The 27292-nt window shown below is 45.8% G+C and overlaps 1 protein-coding gene across 3 annotated transcripts in view; it reads left to right on the top strand.

Annotated features, from left to right (window-relative positions):
* The window catches only part of CADM4 (cell adhesion molecule 4), a 163507-nt gene that overhangs the window by 129195 nt on the left and 7020 nt on the right, over positions 1-27292 (top strand). For all 3 annotated transcript variants that reach the window (XM_087876071.1, XM_034437974.3, XM_034437975.3), the window contains exons 2-6: positions 18226-18372; positions 18639-18791; positions 20967-21101; positions 22699-22860; positions 26615-26705. In XM_087876071.1, the coding sequence (XP_087732197.1) occupies positions 18226-18372; positions 18639-18791; positions 20967-21101; positions 22699-22860; positions 26615-26705 (688 nt within the window). The remainder of the gene's footprint in view (positions 1-18225; positions 18373-18638; positions 18792-20966; positions 21102-22698; positions 22861-26614; positions 26706-27292) is intronic.

Raw genomic sequence — 27292 nt, forward strand, 5'->3', positions numbered from 1 at the left:
TGGCACTAAAAAAAAAAGTGATTTATGACCATTTTTTGCACTTAACGACCGTTGCAGCATCCCCCGTGGTCACGTGATTTACATTCGGAGGTTTGACAAGCGACTCACATTTATGACGGTTGCAGCATCCTGGAGTTACGTGATTACCTTTTGCGACATTCTGACAAGCAAAGTCAGCGGGGAAGCCATGTCACTTAACAACCATGTTACTAATTTAACAACAGTAGTGATTCACTGTGGCAAGAAAAGTTGTAAAATGGGGCAAAACTCACTTAACACATTTCTCGCTTAGCAGATTGGTTATTCAGTCTCTTCTTAAAAACTTCCAGTGTTGGAGCATTTACAACTTCTGGAGGCGAGTTGTTCCACTGATTAATTGTTCTCACTGTCAGGAAATTCCTCCTTAGTTCTAAGTTGCTTCTCTCCTTGATTAGTTTCCATCCATTGCTTCTTGTCCTGCTTTCAGGGTGCTTTGGAGAATAGCTTGACTCCCTCTTCTTTGTGGCAACCCCTGAGATATTGGAAGGCTGCTATCATGTCTCCCCTGGTCCTTCTTTTCATTAAACTAGACATACCCAGTTCCTGCATCCGTTCTTCATATGTTTTAGCCTCCAGTCCCCTAATCATCTTCGTTGCTCTTCTCTGCATTCTTTCTAGAGTCAAAATATCTTTTTTACATCATGGTAACCAAAATTCATTTAACAACTGTGTCAAGAAAGGTCGTAAAATGGGGGCACCGTTCATTTAACAACTTTGTTTGGCTTAGCGACAGAGCTTTGGGACTCAAGTTGTGGTCGTACATCAAAGGACTACCAGTAGACCACATTCCATCCCAGTAGACACCAGGAAGTATTTCTCCTCTTCTTTCTTTTGGGTTCCTTCCTTTGCACCTGTCCCTGCCGGGTCTGCCCCATGAATCCTGGTGGCTTCCATCTAAAGCTTGTTGAGTGCCAGATTTCTTGGCCAAGCTCAACAGATGGTCTTAATCCAGGGAAATTTCCAAGGCCCATTAAAGCTGAAGGATTCCTGCCAGGTCTTTATAGGCATGGCATATCCCAGAGACAGCTGTTGAATGGTCTATAGAGCTAGGGATGCTACTGCACTTCGGTGCTGCTGCAGCCAAAATATTGAAAAAGATGTGTTTGGTCTGCCTCATTTTCTCCAACTGGATTCGCACGTTTTTGATCCTGCCATGCTCGTTGCTCGCCCCCCCCCCTCAAGCCTGCTCTCCCCCCACTCCCATCCCCCCACGAAATGCCAGGAAGAGCTATAGAACAGCAGGCAGCCTGTGAATCTCTTCCAGTTGTGCCACTGAAAAAGCAGAGGCTTAATTTTGCTTAGACTTAGTTACTGTATTTTTCGGATTATAAGAGGCACCTAAATTTAGCAGAGGAAATCAACAAAAAAAAGTTTTTGGCCGCCGCACGCCTCCTTTCCGGGCCTTTTTTCGGACATTTTCAAGGCTTTTTTCTGCCTGTTTTCTAGGCTTTTTTCAGCCCATTTTTTAGGCTTTTTTTGGCCCATTTTTGAGGCTTTTTGGCTCATTTTGAGGCTTTTTTGGGGCCCGTTTATGAGGCTTTTTTGGCCCATTTTCAAGGCTTTTTTGGCCCATTTTCAAGGCTTTTTGGGGGCCCGTTTTTATGAGGCTTTTTGGCCCATTTTCAAGGCTTTTTTCAGCCCGTTTTTGAGGCTTTTTCAGCCCGTTTTTGAGGCTTTTTCAGGCCATTTTTTCTGAAAAAATTGGCCAAAAAAGCCGTGAAAACGGGTTGATAAAAGCCGCAAAAACGGGCCAAAAAAGGTCTGAAAAAGGCCAAAAAAAAGACCCAAAAATGGGGCATGTGGAGGCAAAAAAAACCGGCTGGTGGGTGGGCAGGGCTTCGGCAATATTTGGTCTATAAGACGCACAGACATTTTCACCCCCTTTTGGTAGATAAAAAAGTGCATCTTATAGTCTGAAAAAAAACGGTATATATTTTTTTTTAAAAAGGGCCCTCTTCTCTCAATCAGAGCAAATTCCCCAGAAAATCTCAGTCCTGCTGATTTTGTGGGTTAGGCTTGTCAGTGTCATATATAGCCTCACCTGTAAAGTGATTTTTCTCAGTCATGCTGGCTGGGGAATTCTGGGAGTTGAAGTTCCCCCCGTTTTAAAGTTGCCAAAGTTGAAGACTCCTGCTGTAGGAGATCAGGTGCCAGAAATAGTTTTCGGAAGACGTCACTGCAGCTCAAGTGGAAGGACATTTTGGGTGTCTTTGGTGTATCCGATTTGCCTTCGGAACACAAAATGCACAGTATATCCAAGGAGTGAGTTGCAGGAGAGTGTTGAGTTTTGGTGCCAGGGTGTGCCCCGGCAGCGACTGTGATGCCAGCTGCCCAAGCAACATTTCCAGTGATGGATGGAGCCAAGGCCCAGAAAAAGAACAGGACCCATTGTTCCCCTTGGAATCAGAACGAGAGCTACCACTAGTCTTGTTCCCCTCTTCTTTCTCCTTCAAACGTTGTTCTTTTTCGTGCATTGATCGAGATTGTTTTGATGTGTGGTTTGCGGTGACCTGAAGTCTTAGGCCAAGATCACGAGTTGCAGAGAGCAGGAGAAAGATCAGTAGATCTTACTATTTTCTTCAGCTCTGTGCTTGTTCATTTACTGCCCGGCATTAAGCCAGCAGATATATAAGGTGGAGAGAAAAAAACCCAGCCCTCCATTCTTGGAAAACTAATCAAGCAGAGAAGCAATCTAGAACTAAGGAGAAATTTCCTAACGGTGAGAACAATTAACCAGTGGAACAGCTTGCCACCAGTAGTTGTAAATGCTCTAACATTGGAAGTTTTCAAGAAGCGATTGGACAACCATTTGTATAGGGCACTGGTATAGGGCACTGGTGTCAAACTCAAGGGACGGGGGACAGGGACGGCTTAGATCTGACCCACAGGGCCACCCAGGAAGCAGTGAAGGACGGGCCGATGGTGCCTCTGCCAGCAAAAATGGAGGTTGGGAGGGCCGTGCTCAGCCCACCTGGGCTCCGTTTTTGGCCACTATGGCTCCTGCAGCCCTCTGCCTGCGAAAATGGAGCCCGGGGAGGCCACACGCAGTCTCCCCAAGCTTTGTTTGCGCTAGCAGAGGGCTGCAGGAGGCCATAGCGGCCTGAAATGGAGCCTTGACAAGTGATGTCGAGCTTGCCACGCCCATCCCAGCCATGCCCACCCCATCCCCCAGGTCAAACACAACTCTGATGCGGCCCTCAGTGAAATTAAGTTTGACACCTCGAGTATAGGGTCTCCTGCCTAAGCAGGGGGTTGGAGTAGAAGACCTCCAAGGTCCCTTCCAACTCTTGTTATTGTGATATTCTGACTCTGTGAGCCTTGCACACAACCTTCTCTCCATCAAGGGGCTACCCTTGAAAAGTGTTCGGAGACTACATTTGGTCCAGAACGCAGCTTCACGAGCTGTCGTGGGTGCACCTAGGTACACCCACATTACACCAATTCTCCGTGAGCTGCACTGGCTCCCTATTGGTCTCCGGTCACAATTCCGGCCACAATGTTGGTTATTACCTTTAAAGCTCTACATGGCTTAGGGCCAGGTTATCTTCGAGACCGCCTTCTACCGCATAGCTCCTAGCGACCGGTAAGATCCCACAGAGTTGGTCTCCTCCGGGTCCCGTCAGCTAAACAATGTCAACTGGCAGGCCCGCGGGGGAAGGGCCTTCTCTGTGGCTGCCCCAGCTCTCTGGAACCAGTTACCTCCTGAAGTCCGGACCATCCCCACCCTATTGGCCTTCCGGAAAGCGGTGAAGACCTGGCTTTTCCAGCAGGCCTGGGGCCGTTGATCTCGCTCTTGTGATCTGGCGAGATCCGGCCATGAATGGCGTGAATGAGTTTTTAACGTTTTTAATGATTGAATTTTTAAATGTTTTTTTATAGATTTTTTAAAATGTATTGTGAGCCGCCTTGAGTCTTCGGAGAGGGGCGGCATATAAATTGAATTAATTAAATTAAATTAAATTAAATTAAAGCAGGAGGTGGTGGATGTTGTGACAGGCGGAATGTTGAAGGCTTTGAACTGTGCAGGGTTGGCACCGAGTTTGCGTCTTTCCGCCGTTTCTGCTTTTTGTTCTGCGTAGCATAAAATCTCTGATGCCGTTCCTACTTGATACGACCCAAGAGAGAAAGAAAACAAATATTAAATGGCAGATGCCCTTGCCTTGGAGGAACTGTTTACCCATCAGCCTATTCCCCTGCATAAATCCCGGCGGAATTCATTGTCTTGGATGACGTTTTAACCGTTGCTTTGCTAAATTACTGGGGTTGTTTTCATATCTGTTGAAAACCGCCAGAATTCCTTTGGGATCACAGCAGTGTACACAACAAATGAATAATTGCTTTATTTTTATTTGATTTTTAAAAGTGGGTTAAAGCCTTTGTAGGCCTTTCCCTCAGCTCAGACCAGGTAACTTTGCCCATTTCTGTGGGATGGTGCTCATTTTTGGGGAGTTTTTTTCAGGCCTATCTTTTGGTCTCATTGAATATCTCTAATTACCATGTTTCCCCCAAAATAAGCCCTACTGTGCAGCAGTGGGTTTCACATTTTGTTGCCACTGGTTTGCCATGCGCGTGCATGCTCACTTCACGCGTGCACCTTCTGTGAATGTGCCCAGCCTTATGTGCATGTGCTTTGCTCACACACATTCCTTCTGCCCATGCACCCAGCCTCAAACCTCTACCTAAATAGGACGGCATAGAGCTGTGATAGCGAACCTATAGCATAGCCATATCAGTGGGTATGCCAGCTTAGCTCTGGCGTGCATGTGTGCGCTGGCCAGCTGATTTTCAGGCCTTCTGGGCCCACCAGAAGTAGGTAAACAGACTGTTTCCTGCCTCCAGAGGGCCTGGGGGGGGGAGGCCCATTTTTCTTTCTTACCTGGCTCCAGATCCTCTATATGCATCTGGGGAGGGTGAAAACCGCCTTCCCCACCCCCTCCGAGGCCCTCCAGAGGCCTGAAAGGGCCCATTTCCCAACTCCCGGTGGGACAGGAAGTGACATTCTTTGCTGTCCCCAGCCTCCAGAGACTCCTAGAGACTCCTTGATTAAATTATCTTTGCATTGATATATAATTTTATGGTACTACTCCCCCCCAAAAAAGTGATGTTATTAGCTAGTTTTAAAAAATACACTTTTCCCAAAAGGTTTCCACAATTTTGGCCATTTACTGTAGGTATTTTTAAAATCGATTTGCCTCCCACCTCTTAACCTCTTAAAATGGTCGTATAATTTGCGACTTGTCTAACTGAATTCTGATAAGCAAAATCAATGAAAGTTAAGCGAATCACTTAACAACCATCTGACTCACTTAAGAACTGCAGTGATTCGCTTAACAGCCATGGCAAAAGTTGTAAAACAAGGCACCATTTGCTTAACATCTGCCTTGTTTGACAATGGAAATTCTCCCGATTGTGGTCATAAATCGAAAACCAGCTGTGATCTTAACATTAGAAAGTGGAGAAGTCAGGGATCCCTTGCGACGCAAAAGAATTGAGAAAACTCAAACTGGAATTAGCTGGGCTGTATCAGAAAAATCCAATGAGCAAGTTTATGCTTTTGATTGGTCCCATCGGGTATCTTTCTCTCAATGAATGCAACATTTATGGGTTCTTAGCATTATTGACATGAAGTTGTAGTCTAGGCTGAGCTTAAACTTCATTAACTTGGTCAAGGATCTGTTTTACTTCATCCTTTGCTCATCATTCATTCTTTCCCCATAAAAGTGGAGAAGAGATCTTTAAAGTGACATTAACAGAACAAATTGCTTCCTATACTTCGTAGGATCTGCATCTTAAATCAACTAACACAGGGGGTGAGCAAATGTGGCTCTTTTACAACCTGTGGACTTCAACTCCCAGAATTCCTGAGACAGCCAAGCTGGCTCAGGAATTCTGGGAGTTGAAGTCCACAGGTTGTAAAAGAGCCACATTTGCCCACCCCTGGATTAACAGAGTTGGAAGGGACCTTGTAGGTCATCTAGTCCAACCCCTTACCCAAACAAGAGACCCTACACCTGTGATGGCGAACCTATGGCACACATGCCAGAGGTGGCACACAGAGCCCTCTCTGTGGGCACGTGCGCCATTGCCAGCTGCTCTTCTGGTTTCCAGTGCGCATATGCGCGCCGGCCACTTAGTCTTCAGGTTTCCACCATGCGCTCCGGCCACCTGGTCTTCCTGCATGCCGGCCACTTGGTCTTCGGGTTTCCACCATGCGCACTGGCCACCTAGTCTTCGGGTTTCCGGCGCTCCGGCACGCACGCACTGACCAGCACACATGTGCGCACCGGAAACCTGAAGACCGCATGCATTTGCCAGCCAGCTGGTCTTTGGGTTTCCGGTGCTCCAACGCATGCATGCATTCCGGTTTGGGCACCCGGTGCTGAAAAGGTTCGCCATCACTGCCCTACGCCATTTCTGACAAATGGCAGTCCAGTCTCTTTTTTTTTATTTTTTTATTTTTTTTTTTATTTTGATTTATATGCCGCCCTTCTCCGGAGACTCAGGGCGGCTTACAATGCACTAAGCAATAGCCTTCATCCTTTTGTATATTTATACAAAGTCAGCTTATTGCCCCCACAATCCGGGTCCTCATTTTACCTACCTTAGAAAGGATGGAAGGCTGAGTCAACCTTGAGCCTTGGCGAGATTCGAACCTGCAGTAATTGCAGGCAGCTGGTCTTAATAACAGGGTGCTTTAAACCACTGTACTACCAAGGCTCTTCTTGAAACTATCCGTCCTTATGAATCGTCCCATCGTTTGCTGGTGCTATTTGAGGTTATGCCCGCTGCTCTGAGTTTTTCAAACTTGGCACCTTTAAAGATGGGTGGACTTCAACTCCCAGAATCCCCCGTCCAGCCAGCCATGCAAGTATGCAAATTTCCCAAATATGGTTTTGCTGTCTAGGGGAATTCTGGGAGTCGAAGTCCACCCATCTTAAAGTTGCAGAACACTGATCTAAAAGAAGTTGTTTTTTTTTTTTTTCCTGGATTTTATTAGAGCTGATTGGAACTCCGCGGGAACTGGACAAAGGACGGAGAGGTTCCCTCTCTTTCTAGACCCGAGAACAGAATCCAAGATCCTAAGACCAAACATTGCTATCTGAAGAACGTGACCCTTGTCAACTCTGGAAGGGAAGAATGCATTAAGCAGCCGGTGGAGGGACTGAGCTGAATAGGGCGCCTGAAGAAGGAGAGGGGTGGGTGGCAGTGCGAGGTGGGGGGGGGAGTGTAGGGAAGGATATTTTCAACGCTCAGCTCCTTCTCATTGGCTGGCGTTGAATTATGGCCGTCCGCCAAGGACATTGCTCTGTCCCCTCTCTGTTTGGGCGCACTCCCTCCCAGTGGCAGCCTCGTTTTTTCCCATCAATCAGCTCTGGAGATTGCAATAGGGATTGTTGGATTGGGAGAAACCCATGGAGACAGAGCCACAGAGCAGGTGATTCTTTGTCTTGGCAAAAGGGTTATGAGCAGGCGTGTTCCTTAGCTTGTCAGGAAGCAGCACCCATGGATACCTGGAAGATGCTTACAGGTTGCCATGGATGGAGAGAAGACGAGGGCTCTTTTGTAAATTCCCTTCTAACCAGTGGTGGGTTTCAAATTTTTTTACTGCTGGTTCTGTGGGTGTGGCTTGAAGGGCGTGGCGTGGCTTGGTGGGCGTGGCAGGGGAAGGATACTGTAAAATCTCCATTCTCTCCCCACTCCAGGGGAAGGATATTGCAAAATCCCCATTTCCTCCCAATCAGCTGGGACTTCGGAGGCAGAGAAAAGTTGGGGGTGGGGCCAGTCAGAATTTTTACTACCGGTTCTCCGAACTACTCAAAATTTCCGCTACCAGTTCTCCAGAACTGGTCAAAACCTGCTGAAACCCACCTCTGCTTCCAACTCAGTGGAGCCATATTAAAGCAGGGGTGGGAGAACTATGGCCCCCTTTTATGACATTTGGACTTCAACTCCCAGAATTCCTCTGCTGGCTCAGGAATTCTGGGAGTTGAAGTCCACAAGTCCTAAAAGGGGGCCATAGTTCCCCATCTCTGTATTAAAAGGTTGGAAAGAATCCTAGAAGCTACACATTCTAGATGAGTGTTTCTTGTGGACTTCAACTCCCAGAATTCCGTAGCTGCCATAGGGACGCTTTCCAGAAGATTCCATGCTGGCCGTGGCATTCTGGGAGTTGAAGTCTACACATCTTCAAGTTGCTAATGTTGAGAAAAACACTGCTGTAGGCTATTCCTAGTTAATTTTCCTAAATGGCAGATCTCCGTGATCGGAATATTTTTATTCACTCTTATTCACAGTTTGCTTGGTTTCCTGATTGCTGACAGTCCCACCTTTATTAGTTTATAAATAATTTTAAGGTGGCAAATATACCGGGTACTCCTCCCTCCTCCTATTTCCCGCACAATAACAACAACTCTGTGAGGTGGGTTGGGTTGAGGGAGAGGGAGTAGTTTAAAGTCGTCTAGCCAGCTTTCATGCCTAAGGTAAATCTAGAACTCACCATCTCCTAGTGACTGGCCCAAAGTCACCCAGTTGGCTTTCCTGCCTAAGGCAAGACTAGAACTCCCTGTCTCCTGATGATTGGCTCAAAGTCATCCAATTAGCTTTCTTGTCTAAGGTGGGACTGGAATTCCCAGTCTCCTGGTGAGTGGCCCAAAGTTACCCAATTAGCTTTCTTGTCTAAGGTGGGACTGGAATTCCCAGTCTCCTGATGATTGGCTCAAAGTCACCCAATTAGCTTTCTTGTCTAAGGTGGGACTGGAATTCCCAGTCTCCTGGTGAGTGGCCCAAAGTTACCCAATTAGCTTTCTTGTCTAAGTTGGGACTGGAATTCCCAGTCTCCTGGTGAGTGGCCCAAAGTTACCCAATTAGCTTTCTTGTCTAAAGTGGGACTGGAATTCCCAGTCTCCTGGTGAGTGGCCCAAAGTTACCCAATTAGCTTTCTTGTCTAAGGTGGGACTGGAATTCCCAGTCTCCTGGTGAGTGGCCCAAAGTTACCCAATTAGCTTTCTTGTCTAAGGTGGGATTGGAACTCCCAGTTTCCTGGTGATTGGCCCAAAGTCACCCAATTAGCTTTCTTGTCTAAAATGGTACTGGAACTCCCAGTCTCCTGGTTTTTAGCCTGACGCCTTAACCATCAGATTAAATTGGTTTACCAAGAATAAAAATAAACATCTCCTAGAATGGCTTACGGTTTAATAAAAATTCACAGCGCTCCTTTCCTCAGACTGACGCTCTAAACATTCACAACCCAAGAAGGAAAATAAGACAAGGAGAACAAAAGGAGGGGTGGGGGCCTGCTTTTGTGAAAAATAAAAAAATTGCAGTCTGCCAAAATTGTGTTAAACCTATTCAGGATGAATAAACAAACTTTAAAAAAACACACACACACACAGAGTTTGCATTGATAGGGTTGTTGTTCTTTTTCCTTCTTCAGCTTTTGGCAAGGAAAAGGGGAGGCATTATTTCAACCGAATTTCTGTGAAAAGAAGCTGTGTTGGTTGGTATCTTGCTCACTCTTAGATAGAAGTGAAGAAGAAATAAACAAAGATATCTGTTTGTGCCACTGATGAATCATTTGTGTGGCACTGATGGACTTCTGTGCCTCTTGCTTCAAGAGGAGCAGAACAGAAAACCACCTTAATTTCTGGCGTTGAACATGCTGTAAAAGGGAGGCTTAACCTCCATTGAGAAATAGCATTTTTAAAAGCATCTTCGATTTAAAACAGTTCGTTTAGTGACTCTTCAAAGTTACAACGGCGCTGAAAAAAGCGACTTGTGACTGTTTTCCACACTTACGACCGTTGCAGGATCTCCACAGTCACGTGATCAAAATTTAGACGTTTTGCAACTGATGGTTGCAGGATCCCGGGGGGTCATGTGATTCCCTTTTGTGACCTTCTGACAAGCAAAATCAATGGGGAAGCCCAATTCACTTAACAACCGTGTGACTGATTCACTTAACAACGGTGGCAAGAAAGGTTGCAAAACGGAGCAAAATTTGTTTTTGACTCGCGTAGCGATAGAAAATTATGGGCTCAGATTGCAATCGTAAGTCAAGGACTATCTGTATTCTCATCTTTATGCGTGGAAACAAACAAATAAATAAATAAATAAATAAATAAGTGAACCCTGCAACATTTGATGGAAAAAGCGCTATGAAATCTGCATGCTTTCCCGCCTTCTGCCCTTCTCTCCTACCAAATCCATCCCTGCTGTTTTTAATTTCTGTCTCCGCTTTTTCTGATTTATTCTCCCGTCATGCTATTAAGTGGACAAAAGCCCAGTCTTATTTCCCACATGCCTAAGTTGGGTTATCTTGTGGCTTGACATTTGCTTGGCCAAGGATGGCGACCTCCGGGGAGGCGAGTGGGGGCTGAATGAAAGAATATTCCTTTATATATATATATATATATATTTTTGAACAAGGACGTCTCCGCCTCATTGCTCGGAAGGCCGTTCTTTTCTCTCTTCAGGAGGTCCGGCAAGTTAGCCGCATTGAACGCAGCCGCAGGCGAGTGTTCTCCGCTGGCGTAGCTCAGCCAGAACCGTCGTGAATGAATTGTTGCCCTGCTGTTGTGGAATGGAGCGTGCGTTGATCAAGACCGCTTAAAATCAGCCTGAGAAATTTGACAGATTTATTAGTTCAGGTAATGGAGCTGTATTTGCCGGATGCGTTCGCCTTGCAGTGAGGTTCATGCCGCAAGAACTCAGCACTCCAGATGTTTCCTGGAGGGAGTTTGACAGTCCGGCTAAAAAAAACCATCTCTCTGCTCCCGCGTGGGCTTATTCCAAAGGCAGAGATAATGTAGACCTATTACTTAAGACAGAGCTACTCATCTCCCCTACCAGCCCCACACTCTTCGGTCCTCCTTTTTATTTTTTATTTTTGCTGACACAACAAATTAGCGTATTTCTCCGAGAGGCGCAATCTTTTGGACGTTTTTCTCTTCTGCAGTTCCCTTAAAAATGGATGTGCGCGCCTTTACCCGAGCTGGCCCCGAGCGCTCGGGGACAGATCAAAGGGGAAATGGTACTCATGAATAATGATCGTACAATCTCTTGCCTCTCTTCTGGGTCTTGTTATTTGGGGCAAAGTTGCTTGAAAAAAAAAGAAGGGATTCCGTAGAGGAGGATTCAGATCAAACCTATTAGTCACTGGCTGGCATCCTGGAAAGTTGGTTGGTCCAGATTGGGCAACCAGACTCTGGGCATCAGTGTCTGAAACTGATGCCCAGTTTTGTGAGAAGTCAAAAGAGAGTTGAGTCTTGGTGGTCTTGGTCTTTGGCCTGGATTTGTTGCCATCACTTCCAGTGCTCTAGAGCAAGGGTCTCCAACCTTGGCAACGTTAAGCCTGGCGGACTTCAACTCCCAGAATTCCCAGCAAGCTGGCTGGGAATTCTGGGAGTTGAAGTCCACCAAGCTTAACGTTGCCAAGGTTGGAGACTCCTGCTCTAGAAGATCCTTTGTGGCAGCCGAGTTAATTCCTCCATCTCTGGCATGGTGCCCTGTTGAATGGATTGGCATTTTCTAGTCTTAGCAAGAAGCATATGCTGGGAATGTTTCCCCAGGAATTCCAGGCAGGCTTTAAATGTTGGACGTTGGAAGGAGGTGATGGAGACAATGATTGGGAGAGGAAGAGGATGCTTTACACTAGAGTAGAACCTCCGCATTGCTTATCTTCAAAGAGATGCATGTCTATGGAGATTCTCAATCATCCAGGTCATGGTTGTCCCAAAAGTGCTTTTTTTCAAGAGGCAACTGGACTTTCCGGTTTTTCTTTGAAGACGTTTCACTTCTCATCCAAGAAGCTTCTTCAGCTCTGACTGAATGGTGGGGAATAGAAGGTTTCATATTCCTTGCAGACAGCTGGACATTTGCATCCTTTTAGAGGGCCGTTGAAGCACTTGATAGATCTTCTAAATCCACTTCAAGGACCCTCCAAAAGGGTGCAAATGTCCAGCTGTCTGCAAGGAATATAAATCCTTCCATTCCCCACCATCCAGTCAGAGCTGAAGAAGCTTCTTGGATGAGAAGCGAAACATCTTCAAAAAAACCCCAGAAAATCCACAGAGATACCTTTCACCTCTTCCTTCCACTCTTCTACCCACTCACCCCCCTTTCATTCTCTCTTTTTGTTTTATTTCTTTATTAAAAGATAACGGTGCCTTTTTCTCCGGGATGTTCAACAGAGCTTTACCTTTCTACAAATCTCTTTTAGGCAGGTGGGTTTGTATCCAAATACAGGTAGTCGTTGATTTATAGCTATTTGTTTAGCCACTGTTCAAAGTTATGATGCTGCTTAGGAGCAGTCCTCGCACTTATGACCATCACTCTATCCCCCCCCCCATTGTTATGTGGTTAAAATTTGGGCAGTTGGCAACTGGTAAATATTTATTATGGTTGTAGCATTCCAGGGTCATTTGGGACCTTCCCAGCTGGCTTCCAAAAAGCAAAGTCGAAGGGGGAACTGGATTCGCTTACTGAGTATATGATTCATTTAACGAACTTGGCAAAAAAGATCATAAAATTGAACACCCCTAACTTGACAATCGCCTCGCTTAGCGATGGGAATTCCAGCCCCTTTTATGATTGTAAGCAGGGAGTAGAAATTAAGGCCTGGGAAGCAACAGGAACATAAGAAGATGGTCAAAAGCGATCTTTTTTTCATAGCCCCCAGAAACTAGATCCAGAAATAACAAATGTAGGTTTGCAGCGACCTGAAATTTCCTTCAAATCGCAGGAAAAAACTTCCTGGCACTGAGAATCTCATTCAAAGCGGAATAGTCTTAGCTCTTCTATCTCTGGCAGCCTCTTCTCACAGAGGGTTTAATTGGTTTTCCTACACGTTGCAAAGGATTGGTTTCGATAATCTTGGGATCCCTTCCAACTCTATAATTCTGTGAAAAATCAAAGGAATTGGGGATGCTGCTCAGACTTGAGAAGAGAAGACCCCGGGGGGAATATGGTAATGAAACCTTATGAAAAGATGTCAGATTAAAAGAAAAAGGTAAGATCTGTTCCGTATCATTTCAAAGCGTGGGCTATAACACAACGGTCCCAAACCTTTCCAGCTTGGCGGCCTGGTCCGGTGTGTGTGTGTAAGAGAGAGAGAGAGTGTGTGTGTGAGTGGCGGGCGCACACTCGTGCAAACCTTCACTCGAGCGAGCGAGTGGAGTATCTCTCGTGCTTGTTCGCCACTCTTGCAACTGGAGCTTCGTGTGTTCTTGCCCATTTCTCCCGCGGTTCAGTTTCGAACAGGCCGTGGCCTAGTAATGGGACCCAGTCCAAAGAGTTAGGGACCCCTACTATAACATACAAATAGTCCTTGTTTTATGATTAGACTTGGGACCAGAATTTTTGTTGTTAAGCAAAGTGGTTGTTTAATGAGTATAATCTTTTTTTTTTTTTTTGCTGTGGTTGTTAAATCACTAAACCTCACCCAAGGTAGTACAGGTAGTCCTCGACTTACGATCACGGTTGAGTCCAAAATTTGTGTTGCCAAGTTGAGACATTTGTCGAGTGAGTTTTGTCCCCATTTTACGAACCTTTCTTGTCACAATTTTTAACTGAATCCGGCTTCCCCTCTGCTTATCGGAAGGCCGGCAGAGGTGATCACATGACCCCGGTCGTAAATAGGAGTCAGTTGCTAAGCACTTGAATTTTGATCATATGAACATAAGGATGCTGCACCGGTTGGAGGTGTGAAAAACGGTCATAAGTCACTTTGTTTTTCCCCAGTGCGTTGTAACTTTGAACGGTCACTAAATGAACTGTCGTAAGTCGAGAACTACCTGTAGTTTTTCTGGCAAGGAGGGCATCCTCCACCTGCTGCCCATCTGCAGGGTGGAGAGGTGGGAGAGCAGCGTGGGTACTACCACCATGTGGTATCCTGGAATTGCTGGATATAACGACAAAAATTTACACCCTCATAATCTGGGCTGTGATTAGAGTGGTGCGGTGGCCTAAAGGTGGAGCTCTCGCCTCACAATCGGGAGGCTGTGAGTTCGATCCTAGGTAGAGGCAGATATGTCTCTCTCTGGGCACAATGAGAATATATCTGCTGAACAAAACTCTGCATTGGCGACAGGAAAGGCATCCGGCCATTAAACGCTTTGCTAGCTCCATTCAGTTGCCAGGACTCCACCCCGTAAGGCAGTAGTTCTCAACCTGTGGGTCGTGACCCCTTTGGGGGTCGAACGATCCTTTCACAGGGGTCGCCTAAGACCATCGAAAAACACATATTTTCAATGGTCTTGGGAATAATTTTATGGTTGGGGGTCAGCACAACACGAGGAACTGTATTAAAGGGTTGCGGCATTAGGAAGGTTGAGAACCACTGCCGTAAGGGATTATGGGGTCGTTAAATGATGATGATGATGATGATAATCTGGGCTATGGTTGAAGAGAGACACAGACCTTTTCTGGAGAGATTTCCTGTCCATGTTTGCCTGTGTGCTCTTTTGTCCTTGCACCTGTGAGATGTTTGTGAGGCTTTTGTTCACATCTCTGCTCTGTATTGCTTTGAGACCTCCCTAAACACGAAAACAACATTCACAGAGTGGAGGTGGCAAGGCCAGAATCGGAATTGGGTGCCCTTCAGGTGTCTTGGACCAGCATCGATTGTTGTCTTCGGGGGTACCCAGATGGTGATGGGTTACTACGGATGCTTTTTAGACTTTTAATTCCGTGGTTGAACGGCGCGACGATGTGATACGGGGTGAAACGGGGGAGGAATAATCGACACCGTGTAATCATTTTAAAGTGAGGAACTTTGCCACACGGATGCATAATTTATGCAACCTGCAAAATTAAAAAAAAAAAAAAAAAGTCCTTCTGAATGACAAGAGGGGATTATCTTCAGGCAGACATTTTTGTGTGTGGTTTTGAGATGCCGGAGAAACACTTTTGGTGGGGCCACCTTCATACAAAATGGCCAAACATCACATCCCTTGGTTTGGAACGAGCTTGCTCACCCTCTCTCTCTCTCACCAATTTGACTGCCACTTAGAAAAAACACTTCTCATGTACAGGTAGCCTTCGACTTACGACCGTTCTTTTAGTGACCTTCCAAAGTTACGACGGCACTGAAAAAAGGGACTTATGACCGTTTTTTCACAATTTACGGCTCTTGCAGCATCATCCCCATGGTCACATGAGCAAAATTTCGGATGCTTGGCGACTGGTTCATATTTATGACGGTTAACAATTGCAGCGATTTAATTAATTTAATTTAATTAATCATATTTCTATGTCACCCAACTCCCAAGGGGAATCTTCAGTCTTGAGTGTGGCAAGAAAGGTCGTAAAATGGGGCAAAATTCACTTAACAAATGACTCGCTTTGCAACATAAATTTGGGGCTCAATTGTGGTCATAAGTCGAGGACTTCCTGCAGTCCATCGCCCCAGGACCTCCTCTATCTCTCACTTCCTCTCTTCTTTGATAGACCTTTGCATCCCCACATTTTGAGTAGTGAATAGAAATAGAAGAATAGAATAGATTAGATTAGATTAGAATAGAATAGAATAGAATAGAATAGAATAGAATAGAATAGAATAGAATAGAATAGAATAGAATAGAATAGAATTAGCAATAACAATAGCAATAGCAATAGCAATAGCAATAGCAATAGCAATAGCACTTAGACTTATATATTGCTTTACCGTGCTTTACAGCCCTCTCTAAGCGGTTTACAGAGTCAGCCTATTGCCCAAAACAATTTGAGTTCTCATTTTACCCACCTCGGAAGGATGGAAGGCTGAGTCAGCCTTGAGCCTGGTGAGATTTGAACTGCCAAATTGCAGGCAGCTGGCAGTCAGCAGAAGTAGCCTGAACTACTGCACTCTTAACTACTGCGCCACTGCATAGCGTAGCGTAGCGTAGCCTTGATAGTACAGTGGTTTAGTGCACCCTGTCATTAACACAGCTGCCTGCAATTTCTGCTGGTTCGAATCTCTCCAAGGCTCAAGGTTGACTCAGCCTTTCATCCTTTCTAAGGTAGGTGAAATGAGGACCCAGTTTGTGGGGGCAATAAGCTGACTTTGTATAAAAATATACAAAAGGATGAAGGCTATTGCTGAACACATTGTAAGCCCTCCTGAGTCTCCGGAGAAGGGCGGCATATAAATCAAATTAAAAAAAAAACAAAAAACATAGAGCAGAACAGAACAGAACAGAACAGGAACAGAACAATAAAATAGAAATTGGAATGGAATGGAATGGAATAGATCAGCTCTTCTTCTGTTCTATTCCTTTTTAATTAATACAAACCCTCTCCCCATTTCAAAATGCCCGGAGTTGAAAGCGATGCAGTGAAGGCTGCGGCTAAGTCACAAGTTTAAAGCTCAGTTTATGTCGCGTTTGTCTTGTGCAGGGTTGTGTACAGTGCCTCTTGGCGTTTAGCATGGATAATACCGGCGAACCTTGGAATCGCGCTAAGCCTATTAGCAGGGAGGTTTCCACTACTTAGCATTTATTTAACAGGGGCTGAAGCATGGTGTGGGAAGAACACGGCGCTAACACTGGCCTGGGGCCCTTTTGTCTCTGTGCTATTTATAAAAAGGGTTTTAATATTTTCCGTGTTGTCCTACAGGCAGGGAAAAAGGGGGGGGGATTGTTAAGAGGTATAAATAAATACCCGCCAGGACTGGGTTCAACGAAGCACTGTGTATTTCCTTAAGATTGCACGCAGTCCCTGAAATGCCTACACGAGGCCATGCAACCTGCTATTTTATTTTATTTTATTATGCCTTGTAATCCACACACCCGGGATGAGGCTGTTCCTATAAGGAATTCTCCAGCAACACCTGTCATGCCCTCCTCTTTTCACGTTTTTACTTTACCGTTTTTTTGTGTGTTACTCCGATGTCCTCTTGTTTACGCCTCTGTGGAATAATAGCTGACTTGTGAGGATGGGAAGGACGATTAGTTAAGCTTCAAAGGACGAGAAGGAGATCGTCCGGATTTCCCTCCGGCTCTTAGCCGCTTGGCAAGGCTCTCCACCCGCTGACCGCTGACCATTATCATTCAGATTATAGTCTGCATAAACCAGTTAGGCAGATGAATAGTTCTAGATGGCCTCACATAAAACAAGCCAAAATTATAATAAGCGATCCTTGGTGCTCTCTGAGCTTGGTTTGCTTTCTTGCAGACTTTCATTATCCAAACTAGATAACATTATCAGTGCTAATCACAGCACTAGCATCAAGGAGCCCTCGGCGTAACACTGAGCTATAAATATTCTCCTTTATTGGGACAAAATTATAATAAAAACACATACACGCACACACACCAATAGTGAGGCTAGACCCGTGAAGGCGAACCTATAGCATGCGTGCCCAAAGTAGCATGTGAAGCCATGTCACCCGGGACGCGCAGCCTTGCCTGTTTGTCTTCCGAGTTTCGGGCACACATGCGCGTGTTACGATCAGCTGTCCTTCGTATGCGCGGCAGTGCCGAAAACCAGTGAGCACATGTGTGCCAGCCAGCTGATTGTGGGTGCGCATGCGTGCCAGAGCCTGGAAGTTCGGCTTTTCCAGAGCGCGATCCATTCATGTGCATGGCAGTGTTGGAAACCGGCCTGCACATGCTCACTTGCTGGCCAGCTGATTGTCAGGCGCGCATGTGCGCTAGAACCCAGAAGTTTGGCTTTTCCAGAGCATGGCCCCGATGAGTGTGTGCGTGCATGCGCGACCTTTCCACACGACCTTTTCAGCACTCGGTGCCGAAAAGGTTCGCCATTACATTATTAGGTAGGCCAATCATATTTGGGCAAAATGACGATTACTGGATACACACTAGCTAATAGCAAAGAACTCTTACTCTCTCCTGCCATCAAATGGCCAGGGGGAGTTTTGCAACCCAGATGTGGCAGCTGAAGTTGGGGAGCAGCATGGTTTTTCTGACTCGTTTTCTGACCTCTTCTGCTCCCCTCTGGGTTTGCTTGGAGAACACTCTTGAAGTGGCAGTAAGTCATTTCTTAGGGCTTAGTATCTTGCTCATCCTTATTTTGAGTTAGTTCTCACCGACACGGAATTTCCAAAGCTACCTTGAAGTCCATCAACTTTGCAAGAAGCTGGTTTTGATAAGGATAGGTCCACCCAGTAAGCAGACTTCCTTGATGATGACCAGATGTCCTTTCTCCAGGAAATAAGGCTGGTGACCCCTTCTCTCTTTTTCTCCATCCCAGCTAGAGCTCAGGAGGTCCAAGCCGAGAATGTGACGGTAGCAGAAGGCGGACAGGCTGAGATCAATTGCAAACTGCACCAATACGATGGTTCCATCGTGGTGATCCAGAATCCATCTCGGCAGACGCTCTTCTTCAACGGCACGCGAGGTAACCTTGTTTCTAAGGCTTCAAGGTGTCAAATTGTGGGCTGGGGATGGGATCTCGGTTTGATCTAAAGAGCCACGAAGCCACATGGAAGTTGGGTCATCTACTTTCTTGATGTTCCTTCCATGTTGATCTACAATGTTGTCCTGAACTGGAGACCAGGAGTGTTCAGAACCATGACTGTGGCTTGTTGTGACCTGGGAGATGAAGATGATCCTTGTTTATTTTATTGGTCCACAACTGACATATTTCCCTTCTGCTCCTTACAGCCTTGAAGGATGAACGTTTCCAGTTGGTGGAGTTCACCCAAAAACAAGTCCGCATTGTGCTCTCCAACGCCCGTCTGGAAGATGAAGGTGGATACTATTGCCAGCTGTACACAGAAGACACTCATCATCAGATTGCCATCCTTACAGTCCTGGGTAGGCGTCACCCTGCTAAGCAACTGGCTGGCTGGGGAATTCTGGGAGTTGAAGTCCAACAAATCTTAAAGTTGCCAAGGTTGGACACCCATAGTTTAGTCTTTTAAACTGAATATTCCCCCCCCCACACACACACACCACCACCACTTGACCAGGATGGGGCTGCTCCAGATTAAAAGCAGCAGGTCTGCTGGTATCATCCCTTGAGTTTACAATACTCAATTGCTTGATAATATGCATGGGGGAACCATTTGCCTCCCCTGTTCAGTGTGTATATGTTGCTCTGATTTCATACCCTTCAATCTGGCAAAGGGCTTTTCACTCATTTCCCAAAACTCATCCCTCTAAAGTTCACCCCTCTAAGCAGTGGTGGGATTCAACTGGTGTAACAGCTGGTTCGCTGGGCGCCTGCTTTGTGCACACATGCTTGCTTCCCTTGTGAGTGGTCCAAACACACGCTTCCCCTGCGCACAGTGCTTTTGAAAAACTTATCTTCTATAATAACAACAATAATAATAACTTTATTGTCATTGTACGTGTATACACAGTATACCCATACAACGAAATTCACTTAACACCCAAAGACCAGGTCTTATTGCCATGCACTCAAAAGCCCGATTGGGCTTATTATCAGGGGATATCTTATTTTGGGGGAAACAGGGTAACAATCCCCAAACACACTCCCACCCACCACAATTCCCCACCCCTAAACCACCCAAACATCCACACAACAGACCAAGTAATGCTGTCCAACAGCTCACTGATGGTGGCCCTTTAGTTCATTGTTGAGTGCAATTATAGCTCTGGGATAAAAACTATTCAGAAAACGTGAGGTCCGAGTTTTAATTGTTCTGTATCTTCTGCCAGAAGGCAACAGTCCAAAAAGATTGTAAGCAGGGATGGGAAGAGTCTCTGTTATGCAACTTTCTCAAACAGCGAGATTCGAAGATATCGTCCAGGGTTGGGAGCTGGAGTCCGATGATATTCTGGACGGTTTTAATGATTCTCTGTAGAGCTTTTTTGTCCGCTACAGAGCTGCTCCCATACCATGCAAGAATGCCATAGGTCAGGACACTCTCAATGGTGCTGCGATAGTAGGACAGAAGTAGATGCTGAGATAGATTTATCTTCCTGAGCATTCTCAGGAAGTACAGCCTTTTACTGCAGTCCCAGTGAGTAAAACAGCTGAGGCATGGCAATCCGCTCTGCCGCGCCTATCAGCTGGGCTTCAAACAAAGGAAATATAGGTCGGTATAGCGCAGAAGCGGGCAGGCGGGCCCAGCTGATCATCGGAGCGAACCGGTTCACTCTCAGCTGATCCTCGGAGCTACCTGTTCACCCGAACTGGTCCGAGCCAGCTGAATCTCACCCCTGCCTCTAAGTCTGACTGCAGCCGACCCAAAGGGGAAAAAAAAAATCAGGTATGTTTTGGAAGCTGCCGGTGCAAAGAACATTCTGGCAATACGATTGTCTAGACGGGCTTCAATAGCTGTCCACAATTTCAGACCCGTCTGCTTTATTCCCCCTCAGGAGAGCTCAGAGATTGAACCTAAGATCTTTAGCGTGCTGAACATGTGCTTTGACGCTGAGCTGTAGCCTTTCTGAAAGTCACACTTTCAGGAATCTACCTAACCTGCCAGACAAAAGACTATTAGAAGACATGATCGTTTTTCAAGGTCAGCCTTTGGCAGTAGGGGAGCAGATAATCTTCAGAGAGTGAGAGTGAGAGAGAAAAGATTTGGATTCGTCCTTAGGAGAACATCAGTGGAAGCATTGATGCAAGTAAAACAAAAGCTATAACTCCTTTAAAAAAAAAAAAAAAAATCTATCTTATTTTGCAAGCACGAAATGTTGGAAGGAACAAATAGAGGTCAAGGGATTTAGCAAACCCTTGTAATCTTCAGAAATTCATGCCCATCCCTTGGGCCTCTCTTTGTTTTTCTTCTTTGCTTCATTGTAGAAGGCTAAGTCCTTGTTTTCCTTCCTAAAATGACCTTCTCCGAACTGAGAAGCTTGGGTGAAGACATCTCCTCCCAACTATCACTAACCGTTGAAATATTAATTAAGAAAGTTGCCGCATTGGAGGCGGTTCAGGTACTGAGTGAAGGATTCAGCCATGGGATGTGAGGTGAAAGAGGGGATGACTAATGATCTGCCTGGTTTTTCTTCTTCCAGTTCCCCCGGACAGTCCTTTAGTGGAGGTGAAGGAACAGGCGGTAGAAGGAGGAGAAGTTGAACTCACCTGCAGTGTTCCCAGGTCACGCCCTGCGGCCACCCTGCGCTGGTACCGGGACCGGAAAGAGATAAAAGGTGTCATTCCAAATGCTGAATTGGGCCCCTGTGGAATATATTTCCTGGGAAGTGGGATCCAGGCACCACTTCTCCTGTTGGCGTTTAGGCCAAAGTCAACCTATTCTTCCACTTGATCTATCCTCCAGTTAGATGCCTTGAGTGGTGAGAGGATACGTCTGCCTTACATGTCTATGGAGAGTCTCTGTCATCCAGGTCATAGTTGTCTCAAAAGTGCTCAAAAGGTATCTGGACTGTAGTTTCGCTTCTTATCCAAGGAGCTCCATCCATGATGAAGCTTCTTGGATGAGAAGTGGAACTCCTCCTCCTTCCCCCTTCCTTCTTTTTCTTCTTCCTTCTCCTCCTCCTCTTTTTCTTCCTCCTCGTCCTCTTCTTCTTCTTCTTCTTCTTCTTTCTCCTCCTCCTCTTCTTCTTCTTCCTTCTCTTCTTCCTTCTCCTCTTCTTCCTTCTTCTTTTTCTTCCTCCTCTTCCTCTTCCTCTTCCTCCTCCTCCTTTTCTTTTTCTTCTTCCTTTTCCTCCTCCTCCTCTTCTTTTTCCTTCACCTCCTCCTCCTCTCCTCCTCTTCTCCTCCTAAAAAACAATCCAGTTGACTTTTTTTTTTAAATAAAAAAAGCACTTTTGAGTTCCCGCCTGACAATTTTGGATGGACAACAACTATTTCTCCAATAAAGATACAGGGGGTTTTTTTGCCCAGGCCTGGGGGTGTCAAAGTTGACCCTCTTCTTAGTTAGGCTAGTGATTTGGGTTGATGCTGCTTGTCCATTGTGTATGTTAACTTTTGTAATGTTTTAAATTGTTTTTATTTTGAGTCCGCCCAGAATCAGTTGTTGAGATCATCCATATAATACAGGGGTGTCAAACTCAAGGCCCACGGGCCACATCCAGACTGTGATGTGGTTGGATCCGACCTGTGGGACCATCCTGGGAAATGTAAGGGGCCGGCCTGCGCTGCTTCGGCCCGGTCTACCCAGTACGAAGTGGCAACATCAGGCCAACGTGGCTTCGGCCTGGTCTACCCAATGCAAAGAGGAAACATGCCAGCAGTTTGGGGAGTGGTGTACAGCTGGTCATGCCCACCCAGTCGGCCACACCCACTCAGTCGCCCCCCCCCCAAGTCAACCACAGTCCTGATCCAGTCCTCACTGAAATTGGGTTTGACACCCCTGGTATAATACCCTGTTTCCCCGAAAATAAGACCTCCCCGGATAATAAACTCAATCGGGTTTTTGAGTGCATGCACTAAAATAAGCCTCCCCCCTGAAAATATTTAAATGTGCAGCCGGTCCCCGCCATTTCCTCTGGTTAGGGTTAGGGAGACAGAGCTGGAAATCAGGTAAGACAGCAAAAGGATCCCCATCTTGCTTCATGCTCCCCAAAATAATAAGACCTCCTTGAAAATAAGGCCAACCACTTATTTCAGCTTTCAAAAAAATATAAGACAGGTCTTATTTTCGGGGAAACATGGTACATATCTGGGAGTTGAAGTCCACATATCTTAAAAGCTGCCAAGGTCAGACACCCCTGATTTAAAGGGGAGTTGTTAACTGCTCGCTAGGGTTATCTGACGGGGCTGGTGCACCATTTGTGTGTATTTCAGGAACAAGCAGCAAGCAAGAAAATGGGAAAGTATTCAGCATCAACAGCATGGTGCGTTTCCGGGTGGATCGCAAGGACCACAGCAGCATTGTGACGTGTGAAGCCATCCACCCGGCACTGCGTGGTCAGCGGAAGCAGACGCAGTACGTGCTAGATGTACAGTGTAAGTGACCGCTGGAGCTCCCTAGGGAGGGAGGGGCGCAGGAGAGGTAGAAAGATTTTGTAAGACGGGATTGGGTTAGCGAGATCGAGAAATGAAGCCATGTTGCATTTTGCATCCTGGTTGCCCTTTTTTCCCCCTGTCTTGTTGGAATGAAGGGGGCAACAATTATGAATCCTCAGTGGTTTATCGGTCAGAGGAAAAAATTAAGCAAGGATCCGGCCTAACAGACAGGCTGTTAAAAAGTCTGAAGTACTTTCAGACTTGCAAAATTCTATTAAAGTAGAATTAGTTAATCTAGTCAATTAATCAGTGGAACAACTTGCCTGCAGAAGTTGTGACTGCTCCAACACTGGAAATTTTTAAGAAGATGTTGGATAACCATTTGTCTGAAGTGGTGTAGGGTTTCCTGCCTAAGCAGGGGGTTGGACTAGAAGATCTCCAAGGTCCCTTCCAACTCTGTTATTCTATTCTATTAATATCGATATTAATTCTTGGCTTATTATTTTAAAATATTTTATTTAGCTGCTCTGCTTTGGGAGCTGTGCTTGAAAAACAGCTTTACTACGTTACGCACTCATTTTGATTTTTTTTTTTTTTAATTCTGCCTTTTTCTGCCTACTAGCAGGTTTCTAAGGTTGTTGACAATAAATAAAGTGTAGGGTTTTTTTTAAAGGCATTAATGATGGATGAAGTTTCTGAGGGGATAGTGATGTAAAACGTTCACACTTCTGGCTATAGAAATTACTGGTTTACAAATCCAGCATGTAAAGAAAGCATATATATATATATAAAGTTATATATGTATATTTTAAACTCCCTTCTCACTCCTATGGGTGGCATGTATCTTCCTCAATCTCAGAGTTTCTGCCAGAGCCTGGGTATTGAAGGGGTCCTGCGCTATATTTTGGATATATATAAAAAACCAATAGTAGTAGAATAGAGTAGAATAACAGAGTTGGAAGGGACTTTGGAGGCCTTCTAGTCCCCCGCCCAACTCAGCTCCACCCCGTATACGCCCACCTCCTGCCAGCCAGCTGATTTTCAGATCTCTGCCTACCCGGGGGGTGGGGGTGTCGCATGCGCATGTGCGGGGGACAGGGGGGTCACGCGCACATGCGCAGGGGGCAGTAGGGAGTGGGGGGGTGCAGCGCCCCCCCCCGGTGGCCCGTTTTGGGCCTAGCAGGCCTCCCTGCAGCCTCCTGGGACCAAAAACGGGCCCCCTGTGGTCCGTTTTTGATCCCAGGAGGCTGCAGGGAGGCTTGCTAGGCCCAAAATGGGCCGTGGGGTGGGGGGGTCAGTCATGCGTGCATTGCATTATGGATGCAGGCACACAGTGACATAAAGGTTAGCCATCACTGTTGTAGTCCAACCCCCTGCTTAGGCAGGAAACTTTTACACCACTTCAGACAAAGGGTTGTCCAATCTCATTTTAAAAACCTCCAGTGATGGAGCACCCACAACTTCTGGTGGCAGGCTGTTCCACTGATTAATTGTTCTCACTGTCAGGAAATTTCTCCTTAGTTCTAAGTTGCTTCTCTCCTTGATTAGTGTCCACCCGTTGCTTCTTGTCCTGCCTTCAGGTGCTTTTGGAGAAGAGCTTGACTCCAGCATTTTAAACTGGAGAACAAAGAGCGAGAGCAGCTTTCTTAGATCAGATTAAAAACTCATCTAGTTCAATGTCCTGTTTTCCCATCGATCAACCAGATGCCGCAGAGAAGCCCAGAAGCAGCATTTGAACAAGTACACTCTACCGTAGTCTGATTAGCAAAGTAGTTAAGTGTAGGCTGGGTGGTGTGACATGAAGTAGACAGATAGCTGGCTTGAAAATCTTAGGTCAAAGTGTGCAGAGAAGGTTCTTCATCAGAGGGGGGAGCGAAGATGCATCACGGTTCAACCCCAGCTCTCCAGCATTTTAATGACTTTTGATGAGGGAGCAGAGAGAATGCTGATCATTTGCGGATGACCCTTGGCTGAGCAGGTTAGCTAATATTCTAAGGAGGCAGAAATAAAATTTGAAACGGTCTTGATCAGCTGGGAAAGAGGGCAGGAAGCTAACCGGGAGGCTGGACACGTTGTCAAATGCAAAGTTAATATTTTAGGAAAACGGATCAATTGCACCTCTGCGGAGCGGGGAATTTTTGGCTTGGCTCTGCCTCTTTTGTGGAGAAGAACTTGCAAGGGTAGCGTATTAAGAGACAGCCGCCTGAGACAGCCGTGTGATATGAGTCAAAAAAGAAAGAAAGAAAGAAAAGAAAAAGGAGGGGGGGGGGAAAGGCAATCTGGAACTAGTTCAGAGAAGTGTGAGAAGACGGTCAGAAGAGTGGAAACTAAATCTTGTGAAGAGAGATTAAAGGAACAAGGATAGCAACTCGTCAAAAAATCTGAAAGGCTGTCACACGGAGACGGATGCCAGGATTCCTTCCAGAGATCAGAAGGAAACCGGGAGCACCTTTTCCGACTCACACACTGGATTCAAAAGCTCACAAAAGCTGCAGCTCCCTCAAGCTTCTGCCTTTGATTCAAATTGGTATGTCGGAATAAGGGCGACCGGGCTGTGATATTTCTTTGCTTCCGTGAGTTCCCTCCTACAATGGCTACAAAGGGACTCCTTCAATGAGCTGTCAGAAACATTTTGAACCAACCTGAACATGTTTGACGGAAGCCAACATCTGCCTCTGTCTTTTAATTCGACCGTCCTTGTTAAAGAAAAGCTACCGAGGGGAATGCAGCTAGTCTTTGACTTACGACGTAGCGACAGTTCAAAGTTGCAACAGGACTCAAAAAGGGGACTTATGACCCGAATCCAAAGTTCCAACAGTTGCCCCCCCCCCCCACATGCAATCCTGTTACCTCAGATGCTCGACAATTTGGCTGCATTTATAACCATTTGTAGCATCCCATGAAGGGATGCGGTGGCTCAGTGGCTAAGACGCTGAGTTTGTCGATTGAAAGGTCAGCAGTTCAGCTGTTTGAATCCCTAGTGCCGCATAGTGGGGTGAGCTCCCGTGACTTGTCCCAGCTTCTGCCAACCTAGCAGTTTGAAAGCATGTAAAAAATGCAAGTAGAAAAAATAGGGACCACCTTTGGTGGGAAGGTAACAGCATTCCGTGCACCTTTGGCGTGTAGTCATGCCGGCCACATGACCACGGAGACGTCTTCGGACAGCGCTGGCTCTTCGGCTTTGAAATGGAGATGAGCACTGCCCCCTAGAGTCAGGAACAACTAGCACATATGTGCAAGAGGAACCCTTACCTTTACCTTTTAGCATCCCATAGTCACGTGACCATGGTTTATGCCCCAAACTGGCACTTAAAATAGATTTGCTTAACGACCACCATGGCATTTGCTCAGTGACCGCCGTATTCACTTTCTACCACCACGTTAGCTTAACAAGCACCACAGCAGAGGTCGAAAAATCGGGTTGGTGATGTGGCTGATCCATTTTATGACTCTTACGATTTAAAACCATGATGGGCATGTTCCATTAAGGTCGTAACTCGAGGGCTACCTGCAAATAATTCTAAACTTGCTGTGGCGTCAGATCAGATTCCTACATTCTGAGGGAACAGTTGGTTCTATAGTTTGCGTCTACTTGTTCTTGAAGAGTTTGTGTATTTTTAAGCCAAGAAAAGGCAGGAATCTCCAGGGTCTTTTGAGAATACAAATTTTTTATTTATATTTTGTATTGGCTACAAATTGTTAGCAGGATATTATTATTATTTCGGTTCTTTTTTTTCTCTTTCTCTTTTTCTAGATTCACCCACAGCAAGAATTCATCCCCCTCAGGGAGTCATGAGGGAAGGAGACACCTTAATTTTGACTTGCGCTGTAAACGGCAACCCACTGTAAGTCCTTTTTCTGGATGGGAAAAAGCACATTTTGGACTTATTTTGGTGGCAGCAGGAAAGAACCTTGTGCAGAAAATCTGGGGAAAAGAAGTACATGGTTATGGCAGCGGTTATCCTGTTTTTTTTTTTAAAAAAAACAAACCAATTTTTACTGACATTTATTAAAACCCAAATCTGGTGCTGAGAAAAGCTAAAATTGGCGACCCCTAACAAATGAGAGCTGTCAAGTAAGATATTGGAATATTTTGGGCTTCATCAACCAAGGGTATTGATTATTAGACCAAATCTGCCTCTGTTTGCATTTTAACTAAAACAATAGATCAAAAACCCAACTTTTCACAAAAGGCCTTTTTGCTTTTGGGTCTCTTGATGGGGGAAGCAGTTCCTGGAGAACAGCTGATCAGCCATCCGGGGAACCTCGGAGAGAACTTGCAGATTTCTGATTTTTAGCCAGCGTGGCCAATGGGTGTGGGTGTGGAATTCTGGAGCAATGTTTCTGAACCTTAGCAACTTTAAGCTGTGCGGACTTCAGCTCCCAGAATTCCCCAGAGAGCATGCTGGGAAGAGTGTGAGTTCTAGTTCTG

The sequence above is a fragment of the Pantherophis guttatus genome, chromosome 10, assembly GCF_059756535.1.
Source record: "Pantherophis guttatus breed Tessera chromosome 10, ASM5975653v1, whole genome shotgun sequence".
NCBI classification, from domain to species: domain Eukaryota; kingdom Metazoa; phylum Chordata; class Lepidosauria; order Squamata; family Colubridae; genus Pantherophis; species Pantherophis guttatus.